The sequence below is a fragment of the Acinonyx jubatus genome, chromosome B2 (assembly GCF_027475565.1).
Source record: "Acinonyx jubatus isolate Ajub_Pintada_27869175 chromosome B2, VMU_Ajub_asm_v1.0, whole genome shotgun sequence".
Classification (NCBI taxonomy): domain Eukaryota; kingdom Metazoa; phylum Chordata; class Mammalia; order Carnivora; family Felidae; genus Acinonyx; species Acinonyx jubatus.
Genome location: NC_069385.1, coordinates 40543194 through 40559922, shown reverse-complemented (window position 1 = coordinate 40559922; position 16729 = coordinate 40543194). Strand labels below are relative to the sequence as shown.

Sequence of the window (16729 nt, the reverse complement as noted above, 5' to 3'; positions counted from 1 at the left end):
GCTAACACAGATGAATATATGATGCATATAGACTCATCTTTTAAGGTGATTTCTGTTGTAACTTCTGTCCTTCCTTGAGCATTTCATTGTCAGCAGGTGTCTGCCCAACCATTGCATCTGCCTAATTTTAAAAAATTCCTATTTTTCTTCTCACTTTTCCATTTTAGTCTAATTCCATTTCTTCAACACAATTTATTATGTAATGTCTATGAATCAGATTGATCTCCCACCTAGTTCTTACGGGCTATACAGAAAATTCACTGCATGGATGACCCTCCATCTGCTCAGCATAAATCCACCGAAAAATGAATCCTCATCTTCTCCCTTAAGTTAGTTCCTTTCCCCGGGATTTATTTTTTTAATTTTTTTTTAATGATCATTCATTTTTGAGAGAGAGAGAGAGGGAGGGACAGAACACGAGTGGGTGAGGGGCCCAGAGACAGGGAGACACAAAATTTCAAGCAGACTCCATGCTCTAAGATGTCAGCACAGAGCCCGACCCGGGGCTTGGACACACCAACTGTGAGATCATGACTTGAGTGGAAGTCAGACTCCTAACCAACTGAGCCACCCAGGTGCCCTCCCTCGGACTTATTTTTGACAATTAAATCATCCTATTCACCCAGCCTTAAAAGCTCAGTACTGTTTTAAGCTTCTCTTGTTTCATTGTGTATCTTCTATCAATTAGCGTTTTTTCAAAATATCCAACTTAGTTGCAGCTTTCCGAAGTCACTGACACCATCATAGTTGAGGTTGTCTCGTAACTTGATAATGACAATAACCTTTCACAATTATCACTAACTCTTTATTTAAAGCCATCTACACTAGCAATGCTATTTTACTGCCAGTTTATTCTTTAGTCATGCTCCAAGCCCACATGAAGTCATCCTCTCCTCATCCATTAAGAATTCCTCAACCCAACTCACTAAAAATCACTTTGTCTTAACTAATATGACATTTATTATCTCTACAAGTCAATTCAGCATTACATGATATTCTATTTATGTTATTATTTCAATTTCTTGTATCTCCAACTTATAATCTATAGTATAGAGTCATTTTTTTCATATACTTCTCAGTGTCTCAAAACTTTCTTAAATTTTTTAATATACTTCCAAAAAATGTGTGATAAATATTAATAGAGCAAAATATTTACATATTTACACACAGCTTATATAAAACTAGATATCAAATATTCCCTTTGTTAAAAAAGTTTAAAAAATAAATAAATGAAGAGATATATTCTAGTCTTTTACCACAATATAAGCATCATTATCAATTTTGTCACTTTATACTTCAAAAATATCAGGGTGCCTGGGTGGCTCAGTCAGTTAAGCGCCTGACTTTGGCTCAGGTCATGATCTCACGGTTTGTGGGTCTGAGCCCCCATCAGGCCCTGTGCTGACAGCTCGGAGCCTGGAGCCTGCTTCAGATTCTGTATCTCCCCCTCTCTCTGTCCTTCCCCACTCGCTCTCTCGTTTTTCTCTCTGTCTCTCAAAAATAAATAAACATTAAAAAAAAGATATTGTTTACTTCAAAAATATCAGCTTCTGCTAGAGCAATACTGCCAATTGTGCTTAAGCTCTGTCTTCTAATAAAGTATATGCAAATATTAATTATTTCTATGCATGATTAATAATATGACTATGGTATTATAAAACTTAAGAAAGATCTATGGAAGATGTGCACAACACAAGTGACATTTATTCCTGCTTGAAGTGTCCCTCTTTTGATGTGTCATTGCCATTCTAGTGAACGGTGCTTTGTGCACTATGTTTAATCAACACACTTACCTAATTTCTTAAAAGAACGGCTCTAACAAGACTTTGAAACTCCACGGTATTAAAGACTCAACAGTAAGTCTTTTATTCCAAAAGAATAATTTCTGAGGCTTCCTTGTCCAGCAGAGTTGGAATGCAAAAATGAAGAGCCCAAGGTCTGAAGCTCAAATGTGAAGCAAGTTTCCAGATATCTCTGCAATTTCCTCCCCTTGAATTCCTCTAATATGAGACTAAAGCAGCATTAAACTCTTGCCTCAAGTGGCAGTTCCATACCACGAAGTCCTCAGGAGCTTCAATCAAAGCAGAAGTGTCCCAGGGCAAGCGTTTTTTTTGTTTGTTTGTTTGGTTGGTTGGTTGGTTGGTTTTGCTTTTTTTTTGTTTTGTTTTGTTGCTGTTGTTGTTTCGTTTTTTATGATAACATCTCTATATTAACCATGACACTTGAGGACCTGACTCCGAGTTGCATTTTCATGAATAAAAACCAAAAGTGATAATATTTGTCCTTTCTGCCTCCCGTAATATTTGTTATAGTCTCTATTAAAATTCTCCTAAAGAAGATTCTGTTTTCTTAAACAAAGAAATGATCAAATGATGATCAAATGAAAATTAAACATTAGTATCATAGCTCCCAGCCCTCTTAGGATACATTACTTATAAATAACATCATTGGGTCAGTGGAATGGAATGCAGTCAACCCATGTAACCAGTATTTACCAGGATGATTCTGCACATAGTTGGGTCCAGGATTAAATGCAACCACGTTATATGTCATATGCTGAGGAGTCTGCTACAAAGGCCTTCTTCCCAGAAACAAATGCAATACCACCTAAATGCATATCCTTTATTGCTCGTATTGTATAATGTAGTGGGCAAGAAAGTAAAGATCTTCTCTACTGGAGTGGAGTGGTGGGATGGGTTAACAAGGTGATGGGGACTAAGGAGTACACTTGTCATGATGAGCTCTGGGTGATGTATGGAACTGTTGAATCACTGTATTGTACACCAGAAACCAATATAACACTGGATGCCAACTAACAAATTAAAATAAAAACTTAAAAAGTAAAAAAATATTCTCTATTAAACATTTTACCCCTTTTCCCCCCTAAATTCTGCAAAGTTTTTGTAGATGACAAAAGGCAGAATAGTTGTGTCCTTCCCTTATACCTACATCAGATTACTCCTCATGGTTTAAGAATAATGGTCACATAATTCATATTCCAGTCTGTTGACTTGGAGTTACAAGATTTAGAATAGCTTTCTCAAAGGATGTGATTTTGGATGATGGTTAAAAAATAACTTTATAGAAAAATTGTTTAAAAGAAGTATCTTTCCCAAACTGATGCTTTAAAGAATCAGTATGTTTTTAAAGATCTCTTAAAGGAAACCACTTCTGATGACTCCAAAATATTTGTAAGTGATGGAACTGATTTTCTCACATGGCTCCTAAAAACTAGGGAGATTACTTTGCAGTCATATCCAGAACCCAATTTCTGCAATCTTGGTATAGATGAAATAATTTTAACTTTATAACATTCTGACTAAGTTTTCTAATTTGACACAAGTTACACAAAGGAAACATTGAAATAATTATATTTATTTGTAAATCTCTACCAATCTTTCTATCATCTATCAATATATGGCTTATTTTTAGAAACATAACTAAAAGCTCCATGACTGAGACTTGGAGTCAACATACTAACTCTTGGGTCCTTTATGGTTCCTCCAAGTACTAAAAATAAAATACTTGAAATGTGTATTTTAATGCAACAATATTTTCTGTAATAACCCAGCAGATGGTGCTATTCTGCAATAAACAGCTTTTGCTTTGTTCAAAGTGCTATGTACTTTCTAAAAAGAAAGAAATAGAATGTTTGAAGTGTTTTATTGCTTACCTTGTGCTGCAACTTTTGTAGTCCCTTGTTTGGTTTCAGGAGCTTTCCCTGGCTCTTATAAAGAAAAAGATAAATAAATTACCATGGCGATCTATTTCCGAAAGATATTTAACCCCCCAAAAGGGGGAGAGTAGAAAATCAAAAACAGACATAAAAAACATTGCCCTTGGCACTCGGAATTTTTGTTATGAAATGAATACAATTGTTAGAGGGATCATTAAGAATTAAGCTTATTGAGACCAAAAAAAAAAAAAAAAAGTTTCCCAAAACTGCCTTATTGTTGTCTGGCCATGGCACACTTTGCATTTGTTTGCCACCTGAATCTGAAAATCTCAGAATTCTTTGTAAACTATTTCTGTATTATCAGTGCTTTGAAATGGATGGAACAGGTAGGCATAAAGTGTTTCATAGAAGTTCACTGAGTGACTAATATGTGGATAAAGTCCAGAACTCCCAAGATGCACTACCAGTCTGACTCAAGATGCCATTCCCTGTACCGCTGGCATGCCCGCCACGACTCCACTATTCATGAGGTCCCGGTGACAGTATGCATTGTGACGGAATAAGAAAACTTCATTCTGAATCTTTCTTCTTTCTTGTCTTAGGTTTCTGATTTTTTCAGATTTTTCTCTTTAAAGAAACAGGATACAAAAACACATGTGATAACTACTTAATTATTTAATTAGCATGAAAAGTAAAGGGGAAATAAAGATTATAAATATAAATGCTTATTTCCCATTTTACTCAATAATGATTTCATAATTATCTTCTGTAAGTTTTTGATAATTAAATTATCATTTAATAATATGGGAATGAAGATTTGGTCATTTGTTATAGATGCTGACCTTTATTCATTCATTCATCATGTGTTTATTTAGGACCTATTATGTGTATACATTAAGCAATGTGTAAATGTGGTAGCTAATACATATATATATATATATATATATATATATACACACATATATATACATATATATTCAATCTTTCATTTAATCATCAACTGTTGATTACAGCTTATTTAATATTACACCGTTAGAGTTATAAGATTGTGTCAGAATAACTTGCAAAGAATCAAAGTTTCCATGTTCTTCTGGGCAAACAAAAGAGGTTTAATTTCTAACTTATGCTTCACCTCTTGTTGGTGGGTTAATTATTCATTTATATCATAATTTTCAGGATTATGAAAATGCCAATTTTTATTCTGCATTTTATAAAAGAAATCTTATTTGACTCACATATAATTTTTATTATTACCCTATTTATCATTCTGAGAAAATATCTTTTGCCAAATTAAATTGATTTGATTTTACCTATAATCTCATTATTATTAATTGTCATTTTTTTCTTGAGGAAAAATCCATGCCAGCTTCATGCTAGTGCTATTTTTGTCACACCTAGGATAAATCACCTCAATAGTTAGCCAAGATTTATATACAGATATTGAATTTTTAAGTTTCCTCTAACCTTACCTAACCTTCCTCTAACCTAAGTGACTAGCTTTTAGTAGCTACTTAACAAATATTGGTAAATGAAAAAAATAGATGAAAGGATGAAAGAATAGGTCCAAAAGATCATCAGAAGTACCCTAGCCTGCTATGGTGTTTCCTTCTTTAAAGATCTTAACATAGCAGAGAATTGTAAGGTAGTTCCTAATTTTTAAAAAGAAGATTTAAAAATTGTGGTCAGTATAGTACCTTAGAATTTTAACAGCTGATTTTCCTATCTTCTCTTTTTCCTTTATGTTTTCTCAGATCACTGCTCCTAAAAGATCCCTCCACACCTAAATCTTTTGGAATACTCCATACACCCAACTGTGAATTATGGGGAACTTTTCTTAGGGTTCTATTACTTCTCCTGTTGATCATTCGTTACTCTGTCATCTGCTTTCTCCCTCAGTGGGCAGGGATCAGATCATGCCCCTGACCATTCAGCATTTTCCATTTGAGTATCCTGACAGGTGACAGACTCTCAAGAGTCACATCTTCACTAACCTTACCAGGTATCTGTGTGCACATTGAGTGAGCATGTTTTAAGGGCTCATATCCTATGGGCTCTTCTTTCTGTTCCCTCTTCCCCACTCCCTAAAAATCCACCAATCTGCTAATGCACAGTGATACATTAAAGATACTGTTCCCAGGGATGCTTAGGTGGCTCAGTAGGATGAACATCTAACTCTTGATTTTGGCTCAGGTCATGATCCCAGGGTCATGAGATCAAGCTAAAGGTGGTGCCTGCTTGAGATTCTGTCCGATTCCCCCCAGATCCTCCCCACTTCTTCCCACCCCTTACACACACACTCTCTCTTTCTAAAATAAAATTTAAAAAAATTAAAAAATGATACTGTTCACAGATAAAAGGTGTTATTTTAAAGGGGTCATTCTACAGACAATGTCCACCCACAAAGGAATAACTTTAATGGAGCTAATTCTCAAGTCTGTGGCAGTAAAATATTATTTATCACTCCTAATTCCATTTACTCTTTCTCTGATCTCAAGCTTTTACATCAGTTTATATTGATTCACAACTATTATATTAACTACATCCTAGTAGAAATTAAAAGTTTAAAACCAAATGCTTTCCAAAAAGTCTGCCAACTTGCATCTACCCGACATCAGCCTCAAATCTATTGAGGACATATGCAGAGGTGATCAGATTTGATATCTGCTTGTGTACAGCATTTCAGTTTTCAAAACCACAAGTCTTTAAGGAAGCAGTTAACTCTGAGACAATAAATGCACAGCATTAAACCCACACCAAAAATCGCATAAGACTGAAAACACATCAAATCCATAAAATCTTTATTATAAATAATATTTCTGGATTTTATCACTGCCATCTGCAAAAGGAACTTTTTATTTGGAAAAACTTCAAATATATATAAAACTAAAGAAGAAAGTATAATGAGCTCCATGTTCTTAGCACCCATTTAACAATTGTCAAGTGATGGCCAGTCTTATTTTCTCTGTATCACTCACTATCTCCTCTACATGGATCCCAAATGAAAATTTTATTATAGCAAGTGATTTCATCATTCTCTAGGTTTTATTTGATAATTTTTATAGTTATGTGTTTTAAATAAAATACGATGACTTAAATTAAAACATCAGATGATAGGAAAATTAATGAAAACTTATAATAATTCTGAAATTGATAAGGAGACAGGATAGACCCAGATTAATGTGCCAGTATAATTTACTTGGAATGTTTTAGCAGAAAATCATCAGAGGAGTTAGTAAGTTAGTATTTTTAGGTTCCTGAAACATGTGTTTATATAAACAAATTGTCATGAATCAGATAAGACACATGGAACAGTCCAATTTACAAAATTGAAAAAATATTATGATTCTGCAAATATTTTGTTAAGGAATCAATTTTCACACACAAGTTTAAATACTACTTTAATATCATGAACTCTTCATCGAACTCTTCGTCTATAGGACTCTGTTTATACTGACTTCTTTTATTGTTTTCTTTCTTTTTTAAATGTTTACTTTTTTTGAGAGAGAGAGGGAGAGAGAGACAGAGCACAAGGCGGGGAGGGGTAGAGAGAGAGGGAGACAAAGAATCTGAAGCAGGTTCCAGGCTCTGAGTTGTCAGCACAGAGCCAGACACGGGGTTGAAACAAGTGAAACGCGAGATCACAACCTGAGTCAAAGTCAGACTCTTAACCGACTGAGCCACACAGGCACCCCTACACTGATTTCTTTTAATATGAAGTATAAATTCATTGAGTTTTGAAATGTAGGTTTCACATAACTTTCTTTTTAAATAATCTCTACACCCAATGTAATGATCTCGAACTCACAACCCTGAGATCAAGAGCTACATGCTCTACCAGCTGAGCCAGCCAGATGTCCCTTTGCATAACTTTAACAGCAAATGGACTGCTATACTGAGTTTAGTACTGGTCTTTGACTAATGGACATAGATGAAGAATAATAGTATTGTAGTGATCATACTTACATTTTAAATATTTTCTAAGCAACCCCCCAGTCCCTCTCCAAAATAAATCATTAACTTTATAATGTTTTTATTCTTTTAAATAACTTGGGAGTGATCACTTTCTTTTTCAAAAATAACAATCAGTAATCCCTATATAACATTTAAATACCTTCACTTCAACAAATAACAGCAAAATACAAAAGGAACAGTGGGAGGAAAGAGGGAGGAGTAATCTGGCAAAGGCAGGAGAATAAGTAGCAACAGGTGGTAGGGTAGTTAATGGCTTCTGATGATTTAGTCTTCATCTTGGTCATTTCTAAATAACCAGCCCACTGGATTCTGCAGTACAGATCTCTGTTTCAGTGTGTGATAATATTTTAATTATTTACTTACAAAACTGTAGCTTCCTCCTAATCTATAGACTCCCTCTGATCATTGACTAGTTATGTAACCAACTTCATAACTCTAGCATCTGGCAAAATACTGGGAAAAACTGTCCTTCATAAATATGTAAAGAATTGATTGCATAAAAAATCTAATTGACTAGTTTTAAATGAAACATTTAACTTAGGAATCTGGGGGTGCCTGGGTGGCTCAGTCGCTTAAGTGTCCATCTGGCTTTTGATTTCAGCTCAGGTCATGGTCTCACTGTTCCTGGGATCAAGCCCCATGCAGAGCTTGCTTGGGATTCTCCCTCCCTCTCTCTCTGGCCCTCTGTGCTCTCTCTCTCTCTCTCTTCTCTCTCTCTCATTCTCTCTCTCTCAAAATAAAAACAAAACAAAACAGGAATCTGTTTCAGTTTTAAGATGATAAAAACTAATTCAACCTTTTTTGCTCTTTGATCATTTATCATGCTATATGCATAAAATGTTTTAATTCTGAATTTCAGAACTTCATTTTCACTATATAATAATGTGATCCTGTGGTAGCGCTCCTCCATAAGTAATGTGGTGAAAACCTTGAGGCAAGGGAAGGGAACCTGGTTATGTGTCCATGGGTGACAGTCCTCAAGACTCTATAACATAGATGGCTCATTAAGGCTGTGTGTTACCATATATGGGCGACAAAGGAGCAAAAATTGTACAAAGGCCACACACCGCTGTGCTGGGGGCTCAGTTTTTCAGGTAGGAACCCACTGAGTGAGTCCTGCTACAATCCTGGCAGCAATTTGGAATTTTTTAGAATTTCACTATTTGAAACAAATCAACAACAATTTGCATGGGTTTGGAAATTCAGGAATTCTGTTTTAAAGGCATGACATGAACCAAGCATTTCTTTAGGCCTTAAATTATGAATCAATTTTCTTTCATTAATTTTCAAAAAAAAAGATACAGAAACAGATTTTCAAGGCCATGTCTTGCTAATTTTAGTACTGCAGGATATTTAGATTGCTATTAGGTGAGAAAACTAAACAGAAAAGTTGAATAAGTTTTCTCTAAACCAGGAAAGAAAGAAATATTTACTGGTTCAGCAGCCAGACTTTGAGCCAGCAATATGAGCCCTCTTTGATTCCTCAAAAAGCATGCATCCTCTTTTGAAAAAGATTCTAGACACTGATGAGAAATCATCCTTCAATCTAATGAACTGCTAAATTAAGCCCTAAATTTTGTTTTCTATTCTTATAAAATATAATATTTTTAGATGTAGATATTCCCGAAATAGAGAAAGGTTAACATTTAAACTAAAAGTTACTCTATGCTTAAAAGCTCTTAAAACGAGCCTCTTGTACTTCATAGCTCTAGGGAAGCATATTTCAGAGGCATTGCTTCATCTGAGTATGACAATTACCCTATTGAGATGAGATTAATCATGAAGCAGCCTTCGGCCATCCTGTCTGACCAAGGGGACAGAAGCCTGAAAGGAGGGTCTATTTGCTGCCAGATATGCAAATTGCAAAAGGTGAACAATGCAGAAACATGAATAATTTATCAAAATAATCTGTTATTGCTAGAGGTTAAAAATCTAAATAAACTGGCAGCATCATTTACAATAGGTAGCATAATTTAGCTTTTCTTTTCCCCCCAGGAAATTTTTATTTCATCAAGCAATGTATTTTGTTTTAGACTCAAAGTGGCCTTTAACTTAATACCTTAGCATTATAGAGTTTAATTCAGAAAAAAAAAAGATTATTCAATGTCTGATAAAATATTCCCTTGATTTTTTCTTAATCTTTAAGAAAACATATCTTTTCCATCAAAACCATTCTAAGTATTTCTTAACTTGAAAACAAAGAGCTTTGATGTTTTAATTAAATTTAAGTCAGCTTCTACCTATAGTTTCTACACATGGAATCAGCTTTTCCTTATATTATTTGGACAGAATTAAGTACAGGAAAAAATCTTGAAATTCAGTCAGAGTATTTACCATTGGAGTAATGTACATTCCCCTCTCATGGCATCATCTGGCTGTCTGGATAGAATGTGGTAAAGATGAAAGAATTCTTAAGCATTAACAATTCAGAATTTCAAGTTGAAGTCCAAGGTATTAATTTATTTAAATGACTAAAAGAAGGAAAATTTTTAGCATGAAAATAAAAGTTATTAATGAGACACAGATCATTTAGCCTTCTATTCTATTCTATATACATATATATACACATATATATGTATATATAATAGAATATATTCTATATATGTAGAATCATATATATATATATATATATATATATATATATATATACACACACACACACATATATATGAAGTTACATTCTTGGAAATGCCAAATAGAGAGATACCTGTCTTAGAGGAGTCCTAAATAGATCTGCCAAAAGCAAAGATAGCCCCAGCTGATCACTCCTGGTCCCTTTCTACCTTCTACACCACCTTTCTAATTTCAATAACTGTGAACACAGATAAGAGTATTTGAAAATTTTGCCCATATTATGTTTTATATAGGCATTTAATTATGCTTATAACATGATATTATGTTTTGATAGCATTTTTTTATTATTTATTTCTTTTTATTATTGAGGTTTACATTGGTAGTCCTCCCTTATCATAAAATAATTATTCCCTTTGGTAAAATTTTAAAAGCAAGCATTCTGACCACCAAACTGGACTGATTCTCTTAGGAGAAGCCTACCCTTCCTAGCACACTTAGGACTCAAGTAGATATTTAATATTTTCATTGAAATAAATGTTATAGTTTTAGAAAATTATTGCTTTCCCGATAGAAATTATTTAAATTTAAAAAAATGTTTATGTATTTTTGAGGCAGAGAGAGACAGAGCATGAGCAGGGGAGGGGCAGAGAAAGAGCGAGACACAGAATCCAAAGCAGGCTCCAGGCTCTGAGCTGTCAGCACAGAGCCAGACGCAGGGCTCCAACCCACAAACCACGAGATCATAAGCTGAAGTTGGACGCTTAACCGACTGAGCCACCCAGGCGTCCCTCCCGATAGAAATTAGTTATTTCTTTAGTAAGGATTACTTTAGATTCTTCATGAAAAATATAACAAAATTTTTTTTAAGAAGTCAGTTTATTTGAGAATATAAGCTTCTTCAATACACACACACATACACACACACACACAAACACAATGAAAACAATTTCTGACTGTTCAGCCACATTTTCCAGTTAAAATTTCAATCTTAAAAATTAGGTGAGGTACTGGTAAATCCTCTAGCTCATAACATACACATAGAATGGGGGAGTGGTTTCCTCATTAAATGATACCATATACCAGAACCATCTAAATCAGCCCCTAAAAAAGTACCAGTCCCTATTGTTCTAACATTAGTAAACAGTGTCTATGAATATTATCATTCTGTTTTTCACTTTTCTAGAAAACAAGAAACACACACCCTTTTTGTCTAATTACCCAATTTGGAAATGTTATGTAAACAAACAATTGTAAGTGTAAATGTAACTGTACAAAAAAATAAAATAATAAGCATAGTGAAGGAAAAACTGAGAGTGAAGACTGCTTTATTCTTATTTGTGTCATCAATCTCTAACAGAGTGCTTGGCACTGAGAAGGCATTCAGTAAATGTTTTTGCATGAATAAATGAATAATGATAAGGAGACAAGGTGTTTGAAAAATCATTGTTATATACCTGAAAATTGTAAAGCAAATGGATAGCAATTATCTTCATAAAATTGCTCAGACTCATTGAGTCTTTTTTTTCTGTACAGTACTGTAAATGTCAAAATCTGAAGATGTTATTCAAAGAAAATCTAAGTTTCTTGTAAAAATAGCAAGGTTTAGAAAATGTAGATTTATTACACTGATAAGTTAGAAAGATTTCCAAAAAGAAGGAGTCCTTAATAAAGTGTCCTAAATAAAGCAATTCAGAGGTATATTTTTAAGCAAACACTTTCTGCTAAATTTTGTTCTTGGGTTGAACAGAGTTTAGGGAATGAACTACACCCAATGATATTAAATGTGAAAAAATTTCTCCAAATAATCACTGAGGTCCATCACTCATTCTTTATTCAATATTTGTTGTTTGTGTATTTACTATGAACAAGGCACCATAACATCTAAATATAAGAACTAGTTTCACCCATTAGGAGCACTATATGAAAAATGCTAAGTAAATAGTATAGTATTCTGAGTCTTAGTATTGGCAATTTTTAAGGAGGCAGAAGATAAATAAGTCTTGAAGGAGAATGTAGAGCCACAAGCGGGGTGAGGGAAGGAAAGGTGCAAAGTGAGATTATTGATCAATCTGGCTGGGGCAGAAGAATATTGTTGGTGTTAGTGAGAAGTGAAAATAAAAATTTTTAAATTGTTTGAAACTAAATTATGGTCAAAATAATTCACTTGAAATCTCAGTAATCAAAATGTGCTTTTTTTCTTAGAACATTAAGAGCCATTGCATTTTTGATAAAGGGAATTGCACAGCAATGTTTTAAAGAGATGATTGTTAGGAGAAAGGGTATAACCTGGTAGAAGCCAGGTAAACTGAATACTCTATTTTTAAGATGACAATGTCTAGACTGTGAAAGTGTTTGTGGAAACAGAAAGAAAACCGTTAGTTAGACATTTAAAAGAAGATATTAAGTATTTTTATATTTGTTTGACACTTACAGAAGAGGAAAACGAAGGCTGTTTACTCAAGTATGACAAGTTTGGGGCCTGATAAACAGAATTGTTTTTAACATAATTTAATTAAAGTTTACAATGCATGTTGAGTTTGAGACAATGTTGGAACTTCAAGTGAAAATACTGAGTGGTCATTGGGAGGAAAATATGGCCCCTGAAGAGATAGGAAATTCTAAAGTCATATGGAATATGGAGTTGTGAATTAAAATTACAAGAATGAAATTTACAGTTTTTTCCAAGGGTTAAACACAAAGCCTCAAGTTGCCTTTCCATTGAGAACAATATTGGCTAGTAAGGTATCAACAAGGTTTCAAAAAGGTCAAAGAAAGAGGATGTTGGAAAAAGGAGGAAATAAACCTTAGAATTAAGAAAAAAGAGAGAGAGAATTTGTTTTGTTATCTAGATAGATAGTCCCTGGCAACATTTGTGAATATGAATCTGGATGCAGATAGAAGAAAGCCTATTTTGGGGGCTGGTCTCAGCCAATCAACAACCAATGTGTGGCTAGACTGACCTTTGTGGTTCTTATTATGATTGCAAGTTGCCTTTAGCAAGAACCATCAGGGAACTTTGAAAACAAAAGTTCTGGAAATCACACACCATATCTGGGGCCACATAGTGAGGTCACAGGGGAGAGGAGAGAATGAGAGAGACAGAGAGGGAGGGAGAGAGCGAGCAGGCCTGGGGTTTTTGCTTTTATTGTGTCAACATGGATGGACCTGGAGGAAATTATCCTAGGTTAAATAAGTCAGACAGAGAAAGACAAATATGGCATTTCATTTATATGTGGTTCAATAAAACAAAATAAATGAAAAAAATTCATAAATACTGAGAATGGAATGGTGGTTGCTAGATGCGAGGGGCAATTAAAGGATGGGGCAACAGGTGAAGGGTCTCAAGAGGTACAAACATTGAACTACAAAATAAGTTATGGGGATGTAATGAACAGCAGGGTGACTATAGTCAATAATATTGCATTACACACTTGAGGGTTGCAAAGAAAGTAAATCCCAAAAGTACCCATCACAAGGAAAAAAACCCCTGTAATCTGGTATGGTGATGGCTGGTAACGAGACTTACTGTGATGATCATTTCGCACTGTATATAAATACCAAATCATTATGTTGTATACCTGAAGCATAATGTATGTCAATTATATCTCAATAAAAAATCCATTAATCATAGAGTTAATCTTTTGCAAGCATACCCTTGTTTTAAACAGTAGATAAGGATTCCTTTTTCTCCACATCCTAGTTAATACTTGCTAATTCTTAGGGCACCTGGGGGGCTCAGTCGGTTGAGCGACCAACTCTTGATTTCAGTTCAGGTCATGATCCAGGGCCATGGGATCGAGCTCTGCATCAGGTTCCATGCTGGGCACAGAACCTGCTTAAAATTCTCTCTCTCTCTTTCTCTCTCTCTTCCTCTGCTGCTCTCCCCACTCATGTTCTCTCTCTCTTTCTCTCTCTAAAATAGAAAGATAAAGAAATAAAATAAAAATACTTGTTAACTCGTGTCTTTTTGATAATAGCTACTCTAGAAAGTGTGAGGTTACATCTCATTGTAGTTTTGATTTTTGTTTCCCTGATGATTGGTGATGTTTAACATCTTTTCGTTTGTGTGTTTTGAGTTTGAACTTGTTCCAAAACTAACTTTTTATTCCCCTTATATTTTATGTTTTGTTTTTTTCTTTTTTTCACATTTTATATTTTTGTTTTCACATTTTATGCTTTTATGTTGCGTTTCTTACTTGTACTATTTTTGTCTTTTAACGTTTACACTTTCTTTATAAGCAATCAATCTACTACCTTTACTATATATTTACCTTTACTAGTAAGATTTATAATTCCATATGTTTTCTTGTTACTAATTAGTGCCCTTTGTTTCCAGCTTAAAGAAGTCCCTTGAACATTTCTTGTAAGGCCAGTTTTGTGATGTTGAACTCCTTTAGCTTTTGCTGATCTGGAAAACTCTTATCTCTCCTTCAGATTTGAATGACAACTGTTCTGGTAGAATATTCTTTGTTAGAATTTGTTTTCCTTTCAGCATATGTTTCCTTTGAATATATTGTGCCACTTCTCTGGTCTGCAAAGTTTCTGCTGATAATTTGCTGATAGACTGTTATGGAAATTCTCTTGTTTTTTGTCTGGCTGCTTTAATACACTCTCTTTAACTTTTGACATTTTAATTATAGTGTCTTGGTGTGGATCTCTTTGTGTTCATGTTATTTGGAACTCTCTAGGTTTCCTGGATCTGGATGTTTGCTTCCTTTCGAATGTGAATCTCCTTTATATGTAGTCAAACGGTTTTCAAAGTGCTGCTTTTGTACTAAATGTGGCTGCATGCAAGCCTTTTAAGAGTATTATCTCAGTTCTCTACAGCCTTTTGGTCTCCTGCATGCGAGTCCTATTGGTTTTAAAAGCTAGATATTTTGGGGGTTTTTCTCTCTGATGCAGATATCAAGGGTTTGGGTGGCTCATGTGGGCACAAACCCCTCACTCTTCAAGGAGAAGCTCCAGGTTTGTAAGATCCCTCTGTGGGCTGCTGCTTCAAAGGTGGGGTGGTGCCTCTCTTAGGATCTTGATGTGGCCCTTTCATAGGCTGTGGTGAAGGAGCTGTTATGTCAGTTTTCAGGTATTTTTCAGAGGGAACTGTTCCATATGTAACTGTACATCCAGCATGTGTGTGTGTGTGGTAGAGGGGAGTTCAGAATCTTCCTGTATGCCCCATGTGGATCACCTTGTTAATGCATTTTAATGATGAAGGAACGGAGGAAAAGAGCCATCAAATTATTTGCCGGTGGCACACAATTCCAAATTGTTTGGGATGGGATTTGAAACATGTGTCTCTAGGGCTGATGTTCTGAACCCTGATATGATATGATATTGCCACTTCCTATCAGATTTCTGGTGGTGAGGTCTTTGTGAAACATTTCTTATTACACTAGTATTTCTTATGTTGCTATAATTTTCAAGTTTTAAAAGAATTTTGAATGAAACAATTACAAAAGGAAACAGTCCTACTTTTACCTTCCTTAAGACTCATTTTGCCAAACATTTAATATTTTGCCACGCTTCTCTCTCTTCTTTAATCCTTTAAGATAGCACACATTTTTTATTTGAAAGTTTTATTGTTTTAGTTTATCACCAAGAAAGACAGAGAGAGAATGTTTTGTGCATATCCATATCAAGGGAGTTGCATGAGGGAAGAACAATGATACATACGCACATTCCATCCTCATGGCATGTGCAGATTAGGGGAGAGATAGAAACATATGTGAACAAAGGCAAGCATAGAAGGGATAAATGCCTTAAGCAAAGTCCTGGTGAAATGCTATGCAGGCTCAAAGGAGAGAGAGAAGTGCTTTGAGGATCAGGGAAGTTCCCAGGAAATGATAGTATTTGAGGTTAGATGGGTAAGAGTATTTGCATGTGAAGATAAACAGAAAAGTAGATGAACACAAACAAGGGCCAGCTCTGTTTTGTAGGTTAGGAGTTACTAAAACATGCTGTATTCAGATGGGTGTAGGTAGAAAGAAACTTTGCTCTTTCAGTAACTATCACTGCAAACTCATTCTCTAGACTTACTTTTCTCCATCCCTTAGACAAAATTAGGGAAAGACCCTACAGCTTTCTTGGTTATGCCCAGATAATGAAACAATGTCTCCTTTTCCAAGCACTTAAAACATCCAAATTTGGTGTAATATCAAAGCTCCCAACTTTTATCCCAATTTAAAATTGTGCCATAGCTCAGGTTGGGCCTGCTTTGGGCTTGGAAACTTAAAAGTGGGAAGGGTGTTGTGGGATTCCTGTCCTTTTCCCTCCCTCTGCCTTCTACCCACCCCTCCTCCCTTCCAGGATAGGAACAAGGAGGAGGAAGCAAGGATAAAGAACACAAACTTACTTTCCTGGCTCAAGTGTAACTTGAGTTTGGTGCCATTTGTCCATGTCAGATGTCCCCAAATGATTGATTCCTTCTCTCCTGCGGCACCATTTTAGATTCTTTGATATCCCTCCCCTGAAGCAAACTGACTGTTGTTCCATGGTTGTGGGAGGTCTCTT

At 35.0% G+C, this 16729-nt stretch overlaps 1 protein-coding gene across 22 annotated transcripts in view; it reads right to left on the bottom strand.

Annotated features, from left to right (window-relative positions):
* TRDN (triadin) overlaps window positions 1-16729 on the bottom strand; it is a 385182-nt gene that overhangs the window by 156776 nt on the left and 211677 nt on the right. For 20 of the 22 annotated variants that reach the window (XM_053222303.1, XM_053222304.1, XM_053222295.1 and 17 more), the window contains one exon: window positions 3674-3727. In XM_053222303.1, coding sequence (XP_053078278.1) covers window positions 3674-3727 — 54 coding nt within the window. Of the gene's footprint in view, window positions 1-3673; window positions 3731-16729 lie in introns of all 22 variants that reach the window. The other 2 variants (XR_008298359.1, XR_008298358.1) reach the window with 1 other exon arrangement.